Here is a 19,558-nt window from a genome sequence, read left to right as displayed (position 1 = left end):
CTGCTTTACTGCGGGAGACCTGCCGCTGCGACAGGGGAGGACTCGGGGCTGGAGCTCAAGGAGGTTCCAGTGCGCAGGCGCCGCCGAGCCTGGCCTGGATGCTCGTGAAAGCACTAAGACAAAAATAAATAAATAAATGAATGAATAAATAAAAATAAATTAAAAAGAGAAAGAAAAAAGAAAAAAAAAGGAAAAAGAAAAGAAAAAAGAAAAAGGAAAAATATTAGCAATTTATAGAAAGAAGCTATAGTCTGTCGGGATATCCAACACCAACAGGTAGGACGAAATACTCTCGGTTAAGTTTGGGCGGGGGGGGGGGTTGTGGGGGCTCATAGTGTTGATGAAACTGCAGGTTCATCGGGAAAGCGCTTCCCCCATATCTCCACGCAGGTGGTGTGTGTGTGTGTGTGCATGTGTTTAAACAATAAACTGCATAATGGAAGTACATCAGACAATGCATCTTCAGTAGGGCTTATTCAAAGCTCCGTATCTGAAAGCGCTGCAAGACTGGAATATCAGACTGCGAATCACTGAGAACAGTTCCCTTGCAGCACAGAAGCAATCTTCTCTCCCCATCTTCGCGTATGTAATGCATGTCTCTCTCCCCTCCTCCTCCTCCACCCCCCATTATAAATCCAGGGGTGGCGGATTTCAGGTTTCGTAATGTTGCATGATGAGATCAGTATTTACCCGGGGATGTACCAGTGGGGAAATTAAAATCATCGAACGCAGTTTTGCCTGGGCTACCATCAGCATATTTCTGGCAAGTGAAAAGTGGCAAAGAAAACATGCTTAGGGGGAATAAAAGGAAGTCAATTTCCCTGGTGTGGTTCCCAGGCACCTAGGAGAAAATGTACATTTCCTTTAAAAATGAAACCACTTTAGATTTGCAACAAAGATTATCAGTGTAAATGGAAAGGCTTAATTGCCCAAGAAGTACAAGCTCATGTTAAATTTATTTAAATCCAAACATCCAAGATTTTTAAATGAAAGTGCGTTTTTCCTCTGGTGTGTTTTCCTGGCCAACCTTTACATTAACCATTTTTAATAATCATGTGTGCTTAAAAGAGAAAAGATTTTCCAAAAATAGGGTGGGGTGGGGGTGGGGAGACAAAGGATTAAATCACATCAAATTCTGGGACAAGTTCCTACTAATTTAGAACTCTAGTGTTGAAATTATGCTTTAAAGAATCAACAAATGTCCTTATAATATGCAGCATGAATACTGACACGAGCTAAAAAACAAATATTTTGCAAGGGTTCTTTGGATCCATAGCAGCAGAGAAGCTGCCTGTAAAATACTGACAGATACTAACAGACCTCAAATAAATGTAGGTAGTTTCCTCTCTGTCTCCTATTATCAATCTTGTAGATTCATTTGCAACACCAGTGACTAATTCCTGGACTGGTATTATGGTTTTATAATTGTGGAACGTTATTCCTTTTGTCCTAACGGTACCTAATAAGATGTATGTTCCCCCGAATAGGAACGTTTTTCAATTTACCTCGCTCAGAATATTAAACAAGCTAATTATCTGGAATCTCAAGCAAAAATGCTAAAGCAAATAGTATTTCTCAAAATTAAAACTTTATTTACTTCCTCATAAATCAACAGCTTTATGTTAGCACTGCCAGACATCATTGCTTGTTAATTTAAGAACTGATAGCTCTTTTTCCCCCTCCCCCAGATATTCTGAGGCAAATCAAATGGAAGAAAAGAGGAAGCATTACAGCAGATTGGATCAATTCTCTTTGTGGATTACATTTTCAGTAAAATGTGTGGATGTATCTTTTCCTTGTTCTGCCTAGATCATGAGACTTGACTGAGGCTGTATCTTTATCCTCCATCCATCTATGGCGAACTATAGCCATGCAGCTGACAACATTTTGCAAAATTTCTCTCCTCTAACAGCCTTTCTAAAACTGACTTCCTTGGGTTTCATAATAGGAGTCAGTGTGGTGGGCAACATTCTGATCTCCATTTTGTTAGTGAGAGATAAGACTTTGCATAGAGCACCGTACTACTTCCTGTTGGACCTTTGCTGTTCTGATATCCTCAGATCTGCTATCTGTTTTCCATTTGTATTCAACTCTGTTAAAAATGGCTCTACCTGGACTTATGGGACTTTGACTTGCAAAGTGATTGCCTTTCTGGGGGTTTTGTCCTGTTTCCACACTGCTTTCATGCTGTTCTGCATCAGTGTCACCAGATACTTAGCTATCGCCCATCACCGCTTCTATACAAAGCGGATGACATCTTGGACGTGTCTGGCTGTGATCTGCATGGTGTGGACTTTATCTGTGGCCATGGCATTTCCCCCAGTTTTAGATGTGGGCACTTACTCATTCATTAGGGAGGAAGATCAATGCACCTTCCAACACCGCTCCTTCAGGGCCAATGATTCCTTAGGATTTATGCTGCTCCTTGCTCTCATCCTCCTAGCTACACAGCTTGTCTACCTCAAGCTGATATTTTTTGTTCATGATCGAAGGAAAATGAAGCCAGTGCAGTTTGTAGCAGCAGTCAGCCAGAACTGGACTTTTCATGGCCCAGGAGCCAGTGGCCAGGCAGCTGCCAATTGGCTAGCAGGATTTGGAAGGGGTCCCACACCACCTACCTTGTTGGGCATCAGGCAAAATGCAAACACCATGGGCAGAAGAAGGTTATTGGTCTTAGATGAATTCAAAATGGAAAAAAGAATCAGCAGAATGTTCTATATAATGACTTTTCTCTTCCTAACGTTGTGGGGCCCGTACCTGGTGGCCTGTTATTGGAGAGTTTTTGCAGGAGGGCCTGTAGTACCAGGGGGATTTCTAACAGCTGCTGTCTGGATGAGTTTTGCCCAAGCAGGGATCAATCCTTTTGTCTGCATTTTCTCCAACAGGGAGCTGAGGCGCTGTTTTAGCACAACCCTTCTTTACTGCAGAAAATCCAGGTTACCAAGGGAACCTTACTGTGTTATATGAAGGAGCATCTGTAAATCTTTATCCTTGTGAAACACTGACTTCTCTGTTAAGCAATCGTGTCCTGTAGCCATATCTTGAGAAGAAAGTCAAGAATGGGATTAGCAGTTATAATAATTTGGGCCACGTTATGCAGTCTTTGTAATCATTCATCTATAATCCTATTTGAGAACTCAGAGTGATCCTACTGAGTGCCCAGAAAGGACTGAACCACTGCCTGAAATTTCTTAATGTGGTTGAAAACTAGATAATGAAATTAGCAGATGCTAAGTATCAGTGCTAAATGCTGTGCATATTACTACTTATGAAAAAATATTTAAAAAACATTGGACATTTAGTAAATCAAGTTGATAGACAAATGTTAACAAAAACTAATTTTAGAAGTTTGAAGATTTTAAAATATTTCATATTATTATTGTTTTGTAAAGACTAAAATATTTGAGGACTTAAAGTACTGTAATTCACTAAAGATATACCATGAATTATTGGATTATCACACTTTTAAAAAATCACCTTGTAAATTTGGAGGAACATTCCAAAGCAGTGTGTTGGTTCCAATTAGAGTTTACTTTTTTAATTAATACCTTACTATTTCTAAATTCCACTTTCCTTATCTACTAGTTAAACTTCCATCTTTGAACTATATTATGTGGTTTTTCTTAATTTGGTATAAAATTTTTCCAATTTATTTTTATTTTGCAAATGCTAAATATTGGTCTGGAAGGCAACATTAATGGTACCAACTGACCACAATGAGCAGTTCTAATAATTCAGGATAAACACATGTTGCCTTAAAGAGTTATCTAGTATATTTCATCTTACTTAGCATTGGAGCAAATAGTAAAGGGAAATCAAATCAGTAACTGGTCATGGTTATGTTTCTGGAAGTACATGGGAGATGATTAATTCTCTTTTTCCTTTTTCCCCACATGATTTAAAAATTAAGGTGTACATCATTGGGATAATGAAATTTTTTTCTGAGGTGTGCTATCCATTCTGGTGTGTTCTAAGAAGCAGGCAGTTGATGTATGTTTATATTTTAAGTCAACTGTGAAGGGGACACCACAGCCTTAGTATGACATTCTGCACAATTTGTGAAGTGTTTATTCTACAGAAGGCACAGTCCTGTTTATACTTTCTGCACATTCAGTGTATTGGTTGTTTAAATTATTTCAGATATAACTTGTGAAAGCTTGTAATACTATTTCTGGTATTTTAGAAATATGTTGGAGTCTGGTCTGAGTCTCATTCTTTAAGATACAGATATGTGAAATTCAATATAAAGTTGCACTTGCCAAAACATACCTGTGTAGCCTGTTATTTTTCTTGGAATAAATTTTATAGTTTTTGACTATTAACAATTTCTTTTTAACCTGGAAAGCAAGCACAAACTGGGAATACTAGCTTTATTATGTTTTTTTTAAGTTTTAATTTTTATATTTGTTGTTTACTGTATTCTAGAGCTGGATATGCATTAATGCTAAGGAGTATAAAACTGATAAACTGGCAAATTATGTTATCTGTAAAACCATTATTTGATAGCTTATCATAATCATCCTTCTATTTAGTTTATAAGCGAGTAGTATTTGAAGACTTATATCTGCTTCACTGGTTTGAATATAAATATCATATTTAACTTGGGGCAGAGTAGAAATGTTGGGTCCTGAGTATTTAGCTTTTAAGAAGAGAGGTTTACAATAATGTTATGACAACACCAGAAGAGTTGTTATTGTTTTTATTTCTTTGGGTTTTTTGTAGTTGATAAATAAGTTTAGAAATACTGGAATAGAACTTCTTATCCTTATATCCATAAAGAGAATACAAATATAAATGAGGAAAAATAACCGAAATGTCTCAGTGACATATACAGCTATTCAGTTTTGCTCATATAAAGATGGTTCAAGCTGTGATTAGTGAGGACTCCATTTGATCTCATTTTTACTTTATACCAATGCTGATTGGATCTGAGACAAATTTGATGTTCAACATTGGGTTGAATTTAGCAATAAAGTCCCCTTGTTGGTACTAAAATCATTATCTAATATACTAGAACAAAAGAAATGTTATCAAAAGATATTCTGGTAACATTATGTGTCCAACTCAAAAAAATTACTCTAGACGTGATTACAGTGATCATATTTATAGAGCTTACAGGTTCAAATATCACCAGCAATCAGTAGAAAAATCAACAATGGTCTTGAGGACAGAGAGAGACCAGGTTTTATCAACACTCGATTTAGCTTAGTCACCATGTTGTTTGTATTTTGGAATCCTAAATTCCAATGTCGATAATACTATACACAAAATAATAACAAAACTTGGTTGTTAAAGTTCTCCCCATGTCCTGACTGTCCACTTCCACAAGAGAAATATTTCAGTTCCTTCAAGAGACCTGGAGGTGTCTTTTTTTCCCATTCTTATACCTTTCTGCAAGTTAGCATAAGGTGTCTGCTCCCACAGTGCTCAAGCAAAGATGGGAATAACCTGTGAAACTGGGTACATATCTCTTATTATTTTATTGCCCTTTATTGGAGATATACGATGAAACTCCCTAACCTATCAGCTAAAAATTTACTTCTATTGCAAATACAATTAAACATATTTACAATTAGAGAACACATTCCTTTTTACCCATGTAATAGTGAGTTGTGTTGTAACAGGTGTTAATACAATTGCAGACTTATGTGTATTCCCTATTAAATTTACCTGGCTCCATTCTTTATTTTACTCCACCAGTATCATAGACTGTACTGTTACTAAAACAAACAATAAAAGACCCAGCTTATATTAGTTTCATAAAAAAAAAATAAAGATGATAAGATGATATATGGCAATATTTCAAATCCTGGATAAACACATTAATTAAGGAAGATGATTACCAGAATTGTGGGTTATTTACAATTCCAAAATCTTGTGTTTGGTTTCCTATGCAAAATACATTACATTCATGTTTGACAGTATTATCTTACAAATGTTTTAAATGGAAATTGCAGGATATACCAAGATGGTTTGTTGCTGACTTTTATTGTTGTTCTCAACTTGGGGCATGCTAGTGTTCTATGACTTTTTCTATTCCCTCAGACACATTTTTTACATCATACTGAAATGATAGGATTGCTTAATTTTGAGGCACAAGTTCAATGTTCATCTATATAGTCATCAAAATGAAGATGTCATTTGTAAATGACAGGATTAGTTTTCACCATGAGTCAAAACAGTCATATAAGTTAAATGGATATTGAAAACTGGAGCAATGGAGAAAATATTTTGGGGGCTAATACTTTTTGCCTTATACTGCAACATAACAGGTTCTAAAATATACTTAAACCACATAGCTTTAACTTTATAAAAGAATTATATAAATACAATCTGATTTTTAAAATAGAGAAGGGGCTTTTATATCATCTTCTTTTGCCAAAGAGATTATGTCCATTAGTTGCTCAAGGACTGGAACTTTAAACAGCCCTGGAGGAAAGCAGAGAATGGTTTCCCTCTGAGAGATTATAGATAAATGCCACAAAGAAGCCACAGGTTGTTTGAGGTTTGGAATTATTTACACCTGGCATTCACAGCCACCCACACCTACCCCCAACTCCCCTCCTTCTGGTGCCATGAGACAACATCATCCTCAGAATGACAGTTTTTCAAGTTTGGCTTGGAGACAGAAAACAGCTGGGTTTTTTTTCTCTCTGTTGTTTGGGAAAATAATAGATCCCTGACACATTATTAAAACTGATACTGTAATGCATGTCCTGGTTTATGGGATTTTGAATAGACAATAAAACAACAACTACTTTACATGTATATTCAAGATCATGAGTTGAAGAAATAAGTCATTTTGTTTTTTCCTCCATGAAAAAATAATGTTGAGAGAATTAATTTTGTCCAGGGGAAAAAAAACTTTTTGATAATTTTCAGTAAGCATTTTTACTTAGTCATTACTCAATTCAACAATCATTTACTGCATACATGTTCTTGGGCAACTTACCTAACCCCACATGTTTCATCAATTAAAAGGGGGTTACATACCTCCTGGGGTTATTGAGAGAACTCACTGATTGTATCCTTATGAAGCCCTTAGAGGAGATTCTGGCATTTTAAATAAGTGCTATTTTTTACTGACTCTCTCATAATTCACCATCTAGCAGCAGAAATACAAATTATGAGACAATGTGATAAGCATTGTAAGGGACATATATGAGATAAGTGTTAAAGAAACACAGACACACAATTAACACAGCGAAGATGGGAGAAGAAAGGTGAAATAGAAAAGGTAGCAACTGAATTCAGTAATGAAAGATAATTTTACTTTCATCTGCTTAACAAAGTTAGGACCATTTCAAACAGAGGAAATAAAATGGGAAAAAGAAAAAGATTTGAAAGCTCAGGGTATGTTCAAAAAAGAAATCCACTAATCAGATCTATTAACTGTAGTGTAGCTGTAGCTTTGGAATCTGGAAGTGGAGGGCCAACATGGCATAGAGGTTAAAAAACAAGACTTGGAAGTTTAAGTATTTATTCTGTTTGTTACTAGCTTTATGATTTAAACAAGTTAATTAAACTCTTTCAGCCTGAATTTGCTTATTTGTAAAATGGGGCATAGCAATCACTACATTTAAATATTTGCTTTGATGAGATGATAATAATAACTATTATAAATTAAGTACTTACTATATACCAAGATAATACTAAATATTTTTTATTTATTTACTTATTTGATTATCACCATAAGTAGTACTATCATTTCCATACTTTACAAATAAATAAACTGAAGCACAGAGAAGTTAACTAAATCACACAAGTTAGTAATAAGCAAAACATGGATATAAGACACTTAGTATGGTACCCAGCCCAGAGTGAACATTCAGTAAATGCTGGCTACTATTGTTGTTGCAGCTACTGTTGTTCATTTATTTAAAGGAAGCTCATTATTTATTTATTCATTTATTTTTTTAATTGTTTTTCTATTAGAGTTGTCCCATGTTTTCCCCCATTGCTCTCCCCTGGCCCACCCACCTCACCCCTCCCACTGTTGTCCATGTCCATGGGTCATCTATACTTGCTCCTTGACTAGACCCTTCCCTTTCTTACCCTCTTTTTCCCCCACCCCTCTTCTCTCTGGTCACTGTCAGTCTGTTCCTTGTTTCCATGCCTCTGGTTCTATTTTGCTCATTTGCTTGTTTTATTCATTAGGTTGCTGCATGAGGTGAGATCACATGGTATTTGTCTTTCTTTGCCTGGCTTATTCCACTTAGCATAATACTCTCCAGTTCCATCCATGCTGTCTTGAAGGGTAGGAGTCCCTTCTTTTTTTCTGTTGTGTAGCATCCCATTGTGTAAATGTACCAAATTTTTTGATCTACTCATCCACTGATGGGCACTTAGGCTGCTTCCAGCACTTAGCTATTGTAAATAGTGCTGCTATAAAGATAGGGGTGCATAGGATTTTTTGAATTGGTGTTTCAGGATTCTTCAGGTATAAGCCCATCAGTGGAATCACTAGATCAAAAGGAAGTTCCATTTTTAGTTTTTTGAGGTAATTCCATACTGTTTTCCATAGTGGCTGCACCAGTCTACATTCCCACTAACAATGCAGTAGGGTTCCCTTTTCTCCACACCCTTCCCACTTGTTACTCTGACCAGTGTGAGATGATATCTCATTGTGGTTTTAATTTGCATCTCTGATGGCTAGTGATGTTGGGCATCCTTTCCTATGTGTATGGGCCTTCTATATGACCTCCTTGGAAAAGTGCCTGTTCAGGTCCTTTGACCATTTTTTAATTGGATTGTCTGTCTTCTTGGTGTTAAGTTGTATGAGTTCTTTGTATATTTTGGAGATCAACCCCTTGTCTGAGGTATCATTGGCAAATATATTTTCCCATACAGGTGGTTTTCTTTTCATTTTGCTTTTACTTTATCAAATGCTTTTTCAGTATCTATTGATATGACCTTTTTTAAAATCTTACAATGTGTCTATGTGGTATATTATATTTATTAATTTGTGAGTATTATACCATTCTTGCATCTCTAGGATGAATCCCACTTGATTGTGGTGTATGATCTATTTAATGTATTGCTGGATCTGGTTTGCCAATATTTTGTGGAGGATATTAGCATCGATGTTCATCAATGATATTGGCCTATAGGTTTCTTTCTTTGTTGTGTCTTGACCTGGTTTTGGAATAAGGATAATATTGGCCTCATAGAAAGAGTTTGGGAGTCTTCTCTCTTCTTGTATTTTTTGGAATAGTTTGAGAAGGATAGGAGTTAGTTCTTCTGTAAATGTTTGGTAAAATTCCCCTGTGAAGCCCACCAATCCAGGGCTTTTGTGTGCCGGGAGCTTTTTGATTACTGCTTCAATTTCACTAGTTGTTATCAGTCTATTCAGGCCTTCTGCTGCCTCTTGATTCAGTTACAGAAGATTATATGTTTCCATAAAAATGTTTTCTAGGTTGTCAAATTTCTTGTCATATAGTTGTTTGTAGTAATTTCTTATGATCCTTTGTATTTCTGTGGTTTCGGTTGTGATTTCTCCTCTTTCATTTCTGATTTTATTCATTTGAATCCTCTCTTTTTTTCTTGATGAGTCTGGTTAAAGGCTTATTGGTTTTTTTTATCTTTCAAAGAATCAGCTCCTGGTTTCATTGATCCTTTGAGTTTTGCTTTTAGTCTCTATGTCATTTAATTCTTCTCTGATCTTGATTAATTCATTACTTCTACTAGCTCTGGGCTTTGTTTGTTGTTGTTCCTGTAGTTCTTGTAGATGTTGGGTTAGGTTGTTTATCTAAAATTCTTCTATCCTTTTTAGGTATAGCTGTATTTCTATGAACTACCATCTTAGGACTGCCTTTGCTATATCCCAAAGGTTTTGGGCTGTTGTGTATTCAATTTCATTTGTTTCAGAAACATTTTTATTCCTTTCTTGATTTCATTGTTTAATAGTTTGTTATTTATTCTCCAGGCATTTGAATGTTTTTGAGTTTTTTTATTGATGTTGGTTTCTACTTTCAAGCCACTGTGATATGAGAAGATGCTTGATATTATTTCAATTTTATTGACTTTGTTGAGGTTTGTTTTGTGTCCTATCATGAGGTCCATCTTTGAAAATGTTCCATGTGCATTTGAAAAGGATGTATATTTTGCTTCTTTGAGGTGAAAGTTTCTGTATATATCAATTAAGTCAATTTTACCTAGAGTGTTGTTTGATGCCACAATATCCTTGTTGTATCTTTGCTTAGAAGATCTGTCCATTGTTGACATGGGGTGTTAAAATCCCCTACTCTCAGTCTGTCCCTGTTGATATTCTTCTTGAAGTCCTCCAAGAATTTTATTATATATTTGGGTGCTCCTATGTTGGGTCCATATATATGTTTACAGAGGTTACATTATCTTGATGGATTGTTCCTTCAAGTATTATGAAATGTTCTTCTTTGTCTCTTTTTATGGCTTTTGCTATGAATTCTCTTTTGTCTGATATACTTATTGCTACCCCAGCTTTTTTTCATGTCCATTTGCTTGAAATATTTTTTCCCATCCCTTCACTTTCATTCTGTGTAGATCTTTTGTTCTGAGATGGGTCTCTTTTAGACAGAATACATGTGGGTCATGTTTTCTTATCCATTCAGCTAACCTACATTGCAGCACTTAATCCATTTACATTTAAGATTATTGTTGATAGGTATTCATGGTCATTTTTACATTTGTACCTGTGTTTCTCTCTTTATTTCACTTTTTCTTCATCTTCTTAAAGCAGTCCTTTCAGTCTGTCTTACAATGCTGCTTTGGTGGTGATGTATTCCTTTCATCTTCTTCTGTCTGGGAAACTCCTCATTTCACTTTCCATTTTGAATGAAAGCCTTCAGTAATATTGGTTGTAAGCCTTTGCTTTTCATTGTTTTGAATATTTTTTGCCATTCCCTTCTGGCCTGTAGTGTTCTTGATGAGGAATCAGCTGATAGCCTTATCAGAGCTCCCTTGTATGTTATTAGCTGTTTCTCTCTTGCTGCCTTCAGGATTCTCTTTTAGACTTTGAATTTTTCCATTTGAATTATGATGTGTCTTGTAGTGGGCCTCTTCAGGTTCATCTTCGTTGGGACTTTCTGTGCTTCCTGGACTTGCATGGCTTTTTCTCTCATAAAGTTAGAAAAGTTATCTACCATTACTTTTTCAAACATGTTTTCTATAACTTGCTCCTCTTCTTCTTCTGGTATCTTATGATACAGACATTATTACATTTCATATTGTCCTGAAGCTCTCCTAAACCTTGTTCACTTGTTTTTAGTCTTTTTTTGTTTGTTTGTTTGTTTGTTTTGTTTTGTTGTACTGTCTGGGAATTTTTTTCTACTTTGCCTTCCAATTCACTGATTGATCCTCTGCTTCATCTAGCCTGTTTTTGATTGATTCTACTGTGTTCTTCAACTCAGAAATTGTATTCTTCATTTCTCCTGGCTCTTATTGATAGTTTCTATGCCCTTTTTAATGGAGGTGTAGTTTGCAGTAAGTTCCTTATAGCTTTCCCAGAGTTCTTTGTAGTTTCCCTGGAGTTCTTTAGTTTTATCTGAGCTCACTCAGTTCATTGAGATCCCTTATAACTATTATTTTGAATTCTATGTCTGATAGTTTGCTTGCCTCTATTTTACTTATCACTCTTTCTGAGCATTCTTCCTTTCCTTTTGCCCATGGGTTGTTTTGTTGTCTCCCATGTTAGGTGACTCTTGTTATTTGTTTCTGTTTCTTAGATTGATCGGGTTTGACTTCTGGTCTTTCTGGTGTGACCTCCTGTGGTAGAAGGCCTGTGGGATTCAGTGGTACAGTCTCCTTGATCTCCTGAACTTGATGCTCTTGCAAGACCCTTTATGTTGTTCATTTGGACTGTCTCATTGTACTTGGGTTTCAGTTGCTGTTTTGTTGCTCTTTAGTAGGTCCTTCCCTCCAGCTAGCTGACTGAGAGTCACTCTTCCAACCACGTCTTATATACTGCTCCAAAACAAAACCAAACAACCAATGCAGGAAGCCCAAATACACAAAAATAACCCACACCCACAATCACACTATCGATAGCAAATGATTCACTATTAGTAAAGATGCAAAGAGATTAAGACTATTATAGGATAGGAAAAACAGATAAGGATGACTAATTAAAGAAAAATGATTTTTGAGTGAGGAGATAGAGGTGAAATAAGGGTAGCAAGTAGGGGAAAGGCAATGAGAGAAAGTAAAATTTACGTCATATATAAAAAAAAGGGAGGAAAGAAGACAGGATGTGGTAATAGAGGGAAAGGGTATAGTATTAGGTTTAAACAGAAGTTATAATATATGTATTATACTTTGGCTTCATCTTATGTTCTCCCTCTCTTCCCTATGAGAATATAAAGGAAATAAAAGACAGTAGTTTGTTGCCAACACCTCACTCCACTTTCACATAGAATCGTATCCACACAGAATTACGAGAATCTATCTGCTCTTTCAAATGATTTCTTAGAATGACATTGCATATATATAGATATAGATATAGATAGATAGATAGAGAGAACAAAAGCAAAGGAGAAGAAAAATAAGAAAGAAGAAGAAGAAGAAGAAGAAGAAGAAGAAGAAGAAGAAGAAGAAGAAAACAAGAACTAAATTAGTGAAAAAGTTTAACCACAGTCCTATCAACAACCAATGAGCTAAGATTAATGAGGTGGGGTGGGAATTAAAGAGAAAAAGAAAAGAAAGAAAAGTGTAAGAGATGTCTAGAGCAGCAGTTCTCAATTTGTGGGTTGCGACCACTTGGGGGGTCAAATGACCCTTTCACGGGGGTCGCCTAAGACCATCGGAAAACAGATATATAATTACATATTGTTTTTGTGATTCATCACTATGCTTTAATTATGTTCAATTTGTAACAATGAAAATACATCCTGCATATCAGATATCTACATTACGATTCATAACAGTAGCAAAATTACAGTTATGAAGTAGCAACAAAAATAATTTTATGGTTGGGGGAAAACCACAACATGAGAAACTGTATTAAAGGGTTCCAGAATTAGGAATGTTGAGAACTACTGGTCTAGAGGAAAGGGAAGTGATTTTGAGATGATATTGGGAGAAAGAATACTAAGGGTGAAGATAAAAAACCAGGCCAACAAAGGTAAAAATTCAAATTTAAAGTGAAAGAAAGAAAGAGCTGGAGGAAGGTACAACTGGAGTAGGAGAGTGGGATGATAAAATTTGAGATTTGAAAAACCAAAATAGTGAAGATGTATGAATAAAATTTCTGAAATGCTACAACTACCACAACATCCACAACCAATGAGCAGAGATTTATCAAGGTGGAGAGACAATCATGTATTTTATTAATAGGAAAAGAATTTGAGATGACTAATGACAAGAAAAATGGTTTTGAGAGGCTGTTGAGGGGAGAAATAGTAAGAGTTCAGAATGAAAACAAGTCATAACAGGAGAGTAGATAGAAGTTAAAACAAAAATAAGAAGAAATAAGATGGTAAAATGGAGTAAGAGAAGGGAGGAGCAAAATATGAGATTTGAAATAAACTATAATATAAGAAATAGCAACATAAAATGAAAAAAACTGGGAGGACAAGAAATGGATGTTAAAAACTATGCAGGAGAGAAAATAACTCATGAAGAAGACTGCAGTGGAATTCATCTCAGTAGTATCTGTTGTTTACTACTTTCTTCTCCTTCTGGACCTGCCCCTGGTGACATCAGATCATGTCCCAATCTGTGACTAGGCAGCCTCTTTGAGATTATCAGTGATGTACTGCCTGTGGCTGTCTCCTTCAGGTGTTAATATAGTCAATCTGTAATCAGCACTAAGGCTTAAGCACCGCTGGTTGGGGCAGACTAATTCCCGTGGACTGGGCTATTGCTTCACCTCAGGCGATGCCATTTGGTGGGGAGTGGTCTTCCTGAGCTAGATGGCTCAGGGGATGAGTCAGCACTGGAGTCCCATCAGCTTCTCCCTCAGTTCTCTCCCCAAAGTCACTGCCCCAAACTCTTCTCAAGCATCTCTAGTTCACTATGCCCTCTCTCTGCTGGAACCCAGGATAAGTGGATGCAAATGAAATGTTGTGAATTTTCCCTAAGAATCTCTCTGTGCTTCTAGCTGTCTCTCTCAGGCCAGCAAAGACAAAAATAAAAACAAAACAAAGAACAAAAAAGTGTCACTTTTCACTTTTCACAGTTGGATGCTATCTGGCTTATGCTTGGCTCTGATGTTGTAGGCAGGCTGGGAGCCCAGTTTGGGGTTTAGACCCTGCACTTCTCAGAGGGAACCCTCGGTGCACTGAAATATATTTCCATACCTTCAGCTGTTGCCTATGGGAGCCCAACCAGCCCTCTTATGTCTCCTTTGCCGTCTGTACCAGTCACATTGTGGTGAAGTGGCTTCTTCTGCCTGACCATCATTGTAAAGCTTCCCACCAACTAGTGTCCCATTGGTTATTCTGAATGATTTCTCCACAATTAAGTTGTAATTCCAGATTGGTGCTGGTGGGAGGTTAGTGTAGCTTCCACTTACTCCTCTGCCTTCTTGGATCTCTCCTGCTGTTGTTGATTTTTAACAAAATAACTGAAGAAAATTAAAGACTAATGGGAGGTAAAATGACTGAGCAGAAATAGAGCTCCAGCTTTCATACTTTGGCTTCACCTTACTGTTCTCCCTCTCTTCCTACTGAGAATATAAAGGAAGCAAAGGATAGTAGTTTGTTGGCCAATATCCCTCTATGCTTTCAATAGAATCATATTCACACAAAATCAGGAGAATCCATCTGCTCTTTCAAATGACTACTTAGAAGGACATTGCTCAAATTATATCACTCAAATTTTAAAATTAAGCTACACATCTCATACCACATGTAGAGTTTTATCTATATCTGGCTCATATTCTTCAGTTCTAAATCAGTTTCATCATATTCTGTATAAAATGGAAATTTTAAGTGGATTATTACCATATTCTGAGTACAGTCCTTTCATGGAGTTTGTTGCCAAGTCTCCCTTTAAAGGTCGATCTTTCAAGATTATCATTCCCAACCATATCCAAATTATACTTATTTCTCTACTCTGAAATCTCTCCAAAGCCTTCTGTAACTCTAGCATTCATAACACTATATAGTAAAATGATGATTAATGGAGATTATAATAGCAGAATTATTTCATAAATCCTGTCTGCTTGGTATTCATGCATTAACTTGGTCTTCACACTTTTCTAATTATTGACTCAGTTGTTTACACACCTGGTCATCCTTCACTGCATTTTTTAAATGATTTTTTTTTTTTGCCCATTTGAATCCCCAAACATTCTTCCCAACTGAGTTTCATTCTTTCTATTTGACCTCTTACTTTACCAGAAATTGTACCGAGGAGATTATATCTTCTAATTTAGATTGATAGCTGGTGCAATTCTTCCACTCCACTTTGGTGATATTTGTGGTCTCAATGAACATAATTTCTATTTAATTATCCTATGAAATGTGAAAAAGCATGCCAGCCTGGGTATCAAGAGCTATGAGCTGCTGGCTAGTCATAGGCCATGGTCAATTTCACTTGAACTCTTAGTTCCCTCAAATGTAAAATAAAGGGGTTTATCTCTAAATATTTCCAACTTGAAAAAAATCTATGCTTTGTCCACCTGGTTCACTGATGTCGCCAGGACATCAATGACATAATTATTTCTAACAAACATAGCTTCCAATGGCTGACCCTAATACACTGAAATCTACATCCTATGTACATTATTTCCTAGCTTGTTGATATCGAACACTACAGAATATGTATAGTATATTAAAATACTCTTTCACTGGGCTTCTGTTTTATTTATGTGCTAATTTCATGATAGCATTTTTAACTTTAATCTGACAGAATTCATGCCCTGCTCCCATATCAAATAACCAAATTAAGTGTATTTATGGCCTGTTATTCCTTTTTATGTTCTATTATTGTTTCTAAATAATTAATGGATTTCTGTTAGAGGGCATCAAGTTCCTGTTTCAAATATATAAAACATGAAATTTAGGAAGATATTTTAGTACTGCCACAGTTTGTTACTACAAAATGATCCATCTTTGAACAGACACGTAATAAGCACCTACTATATACAAAGCATTGTACTGAATACTTAACAAATCTTTTAATTGAATCTGGTATTGGTTGAGGTTGTAGTCTTAAAGACTTGTAAAATGAACACAAATCTAACTTCCTTCTTTTATTTTATTTTTGCCATGCCTTACATGCATGATGATATTGGCTTTTCAATAAAATTCAGTAAAAAAAACCCTGTTTTCCTATTATTTTTAATCACAGCCTAGGCTTACATTTAAATGGCTACAATTAATAGTGTATTTTTATTTATAATTTTTGGCTTACAATAACAAAACTATTTAGTTATAAAACACCTTTTTAAATATATTTTCACTCTAGTGACTTTTAAGAGAATGGGTTATAAAAGATATTCTTATCATGGTAGTAACTTTTTACTTACTAATAAATAATTCAGTAGACAGCATGGGAAAATATTCAGGCATCCCAGGGCTCATAATTCAAAAGAACAAATGTTCCCCTATTAACAGGGTCCTGATACACCCAGAGTGTGTTGAGAATTTTGTACAATCAATGCATCTGTGTTTTTAGATATGATGCCACTCAGTTTCAAGATGCATAAAAAACCTTTGTTCTTCTCTGTGGTGCCATTACTTGTTATTCTTGGAAGTTCTTGAGCATTTTCTGCTGTGTCAGAGCACTAGTACTTTGTACTTCTATCATGGGCATAGAAAATTGTCATTATTGAGGATTAAGATGGCAGAAGAGTGAGGGAAGGCTGTGCTTGCTTTCTCTCTACACCTTCTGTAGTTTAGGCTAATTGTGGATAGAGCATCTCAGTTAACATCTGGATACTGGTAGGAATTGAGACTTGGCACTGCTAGCAGCAGAGGAGACCATTTTGAAGCAACCTGTCTGGTGATGATCGTGGAGGAGAAAGGTACAAGACATGAGTTCTGGCTGGCTTGGCTCACCAAGCAGCGGCTGGCTGGCAGTGAACAAATACTTATTAGTGACCTTAGGTTTCCCCTGAGAGGAGTCAGGGATGGAGAGCAAGGCTCTGCCCATTGGCAGAGCCAGCAGTAAGCCAGGTGGCATCTGGCTCTGAGAGGCAAGGAGCGGTATATTTTTTTATGTGTGTTTGTGTGTGTGTGTTGTGTGTGTGTGTGTGTCTTTTTCTTTTGAATTTTTTTGGAAGACCAAGGAAGAAAGGCTAGGGGAGGAGCAAGATTCTTGAGGAACACTTGTGCAGGAGCACACTCGCCCGCTCTCCACCTCCTCCGCCGGGTTATGCGCAGGAGTTCCCTGGTCCACCAGCTCTAGAACACAGCAAACCAGCCAGCAGTCCACGCTGGGCCATTGCGTAGAAGTATCCGTAGTCAGCTTGACCCTGAGCACAACCAGTCTACCTGCGGGTGGCCCTGGGCTGGTGTGCAGAAGAGCCTGCAACTTGCCCACCCCGCCCCACAACTGGTCTGCCTGCCCTGGTGCGCATACGACCCACCCACAACCTGCCTGCTGCTGGCCTGCACGAGGGAGTGTACTCATCCCTGGCTGAGGACAAAGGAGGGTGAAGAGAACTAGAGGCACTTTGTAAAAGCTTCGGATGCTGGCTCTGAAGAATGATCTGGGAGAACAGTGGAATAGATCCCAGTACCAAATCATCCCTAGTGCTATGGGAAAAATCCCTTAAGCAGCCTACTCTCCTCAAAGTGAGATCAGCCAGAGGCAGCAGCTCAACAACTATATATAAGAAGGACACACCACAAAGGCAGAAATAAAAGCAGGTCAATCTAAGAAAAGAAACAACAATAAGAGCCACCTAAAATAGGGAGAAAGAGAACACCACAACAAAAGGGAGGAGGAATACCCAGAAGGAGACATAGATGAAAGAGAGGCAAACAAACTATCAGACATAGAATTCAAAACATTGGTAATGAGGAACCTCAATGAACTCAACAAACTTAAAGAAAACTACAATGAACTTCAGGGGAACTACAAGGAACTCCAGAGAAACTACAAAGAACTCCAGGGAAGCTACAAGTAACTTACTGAGAACTACACCAGCATGAAAAAGGACATAGAAACTAACAATAAGAGCCAGAAAGAAATGAAGAATACAATTTCTGAAAGATAGAACACAGTAGAAACAATCAAAAGCAGGCTAAATGAAGCAGAGGACTAGATCAGTGAGCTAGAGGGCAACATAGAAAAAATTCCCAGAGAGTATGACAAAATGAAAAAAGACAGAGGAAGAATGAAGAGGGTTTCAGAGCGCTTCAGGACAACATGAAATGCAACAATATCTGTATCATAGGGATACCAAAAGGTTAAGAAGAGCAAAGAATAGAAAACCTGATTGAAAGAATGACAGAAAATTTCCTGAACATGAAGAGAGAAAAAGTCTCACGAGTCCAGGAAGTACAGTGGGTCCCAATGAAGATGAACTCAAGAAGGCTCACTCCAAGGCACATCATAATTAAAATGCCAACATTCAAAAACAAAGAGAGAATTCTAAAGGCAACAAGAGAAAAACAACAAAAACATATAAGGGAACTCCAATAAGGCCAGCAGCTGGTTTTTCAACAGAAACACTACAGGTGAAAAATTTTACAAGCGATGAAAAACAAAGGCCTACTTTTTAAATATGGAAGGTGAAATAAGGAGTTTCTCAGACAAAAGAAGACTAAAAGAATACATCTCCACCAAATCAGCATTGCAAGTAATTCTAAAGGGCCTGCTTTAAGAAAGACAAGAAAAAAAGAGAGGGAGAGGAACACAGGTACAAAGGGAAATGAAAATATACCTGTCAATAATAATCTTCCATGCAAATGGATTAAATGCTCTAATCAAAAGACATAGGGTAGTGGAATGGATATGAAAACATAAGCCATATATGCTGCCGACAAGATACACCTCAAAACAAAAGATCTACACAGAATAAAAGTGAAGGGATGGAAAAAGTATTCCAAGAAAATGAACATGAAAAAAAACCTGAGGGAGCAATACTTACATCAGACAAAACAGATTTCACAGCAAAGGCATAAAAGGAGACAAAGAAGGACATTTCATAATTCTTAAGGGGACAATTCATCAAGAATGTATAACCCTGGTAAACATATATGTACCCAATATAAGAACACCCAAATATATGAGAAAAATCTTGGAAGACTACAGAAAGAGTATCTACAGCAACACATTCATAGTAGGGGATTTTAACACCTTATTGTCAATAATGGACAGATCTTCAAAACAAAGAAAAACTGAGGATATTGAGGCATTGAACAACACTCTAGATCAATCGGACTTAGTTGATACATATGGAACTTTTCACCCCACAGAAACAAAATATACATTCTTTTCAAGTGCACATGGAACATTTCTCAAAGATAGACCACATGGCAGGACACAAAACAAGCCTCAACAAATTCAAGAAAATTGAAATTATATCAAGCATTTTCTCAGATCACAGTGCCTTAAAACTAGAAATCAGCCTCAAGGAAAAAACTCAAAGACATTCAAACTCATGGAGAATGAATAACATGCTATTAAG

General features: G+C 36.7%; 1 protein-coding gene across 3 annotated transcripts; it reads left to right on the top strand.

Moving 5' to 3' along the window:
- The first annotated feature begins 214 nt into the window (after nt 1-214).
- Nucleotides 215-3,282, top strand: GPR85 (G protein-coupled receptor 85). 3 transcript variants are annotated; one of them, XM_090286761.1, is made up of 3 exons: nt 215-276; nt 467-582; nt 1,689-3,282. In XM_090286761.1, exon 3 carries the CDS (start codon nt 1,855-1,857, stop codon nt 2,965-2,967), a length of 1,113 nt encoding a protein of 370 aa, XP_090142887.1. In that variant the 5' UTR covers nt 215-276; nt 467-582; nt 1,689-1,854; the 3' UTR covers nt 2,968-3,282. The 3 variants fall into 3 exon arrangements, with proteins under 3 accessions (XP_090142887.1, XP_090142889.1, XP_090142888.1); XM_090286763.1 differs by lacking the exon at nt 467-582; XM_090286762.1 differs by lacking the exon at nt 215-276 and having other exon boundaries at nt 352-582.
- The last annotated feature ends 16,276 nt before the right edge of the window (nt 3,283-19,558 follow it).

Source organism: Furipterus horrens, unplaced genomic scaffold, assembly GCF_987537825.1.
Source record: "Furipterus horrens unplaced genomic scaffold, mFurHor1.1.pri manual_scaffold_9, whole genome shotgun sequence".
Classification (NCBI taxonomy): Eukaryota; Metazoa; Chordata; class Mammalia; order Chiroptera; family Furipteridae; genus Furipterus; species Furipterus horrens.
This window is presented reverse-complemented; position numbering and strand designations above follow the sequence as displayed.

Coding starts and splice junctions, on each gene's coding strand:
- GPR85 (XM_090286763.1), top strand. CDS start 1,855: ATGGCGAACTATAGCCATGCAGCTGACAACATTTTGCAAAATTTCTCT.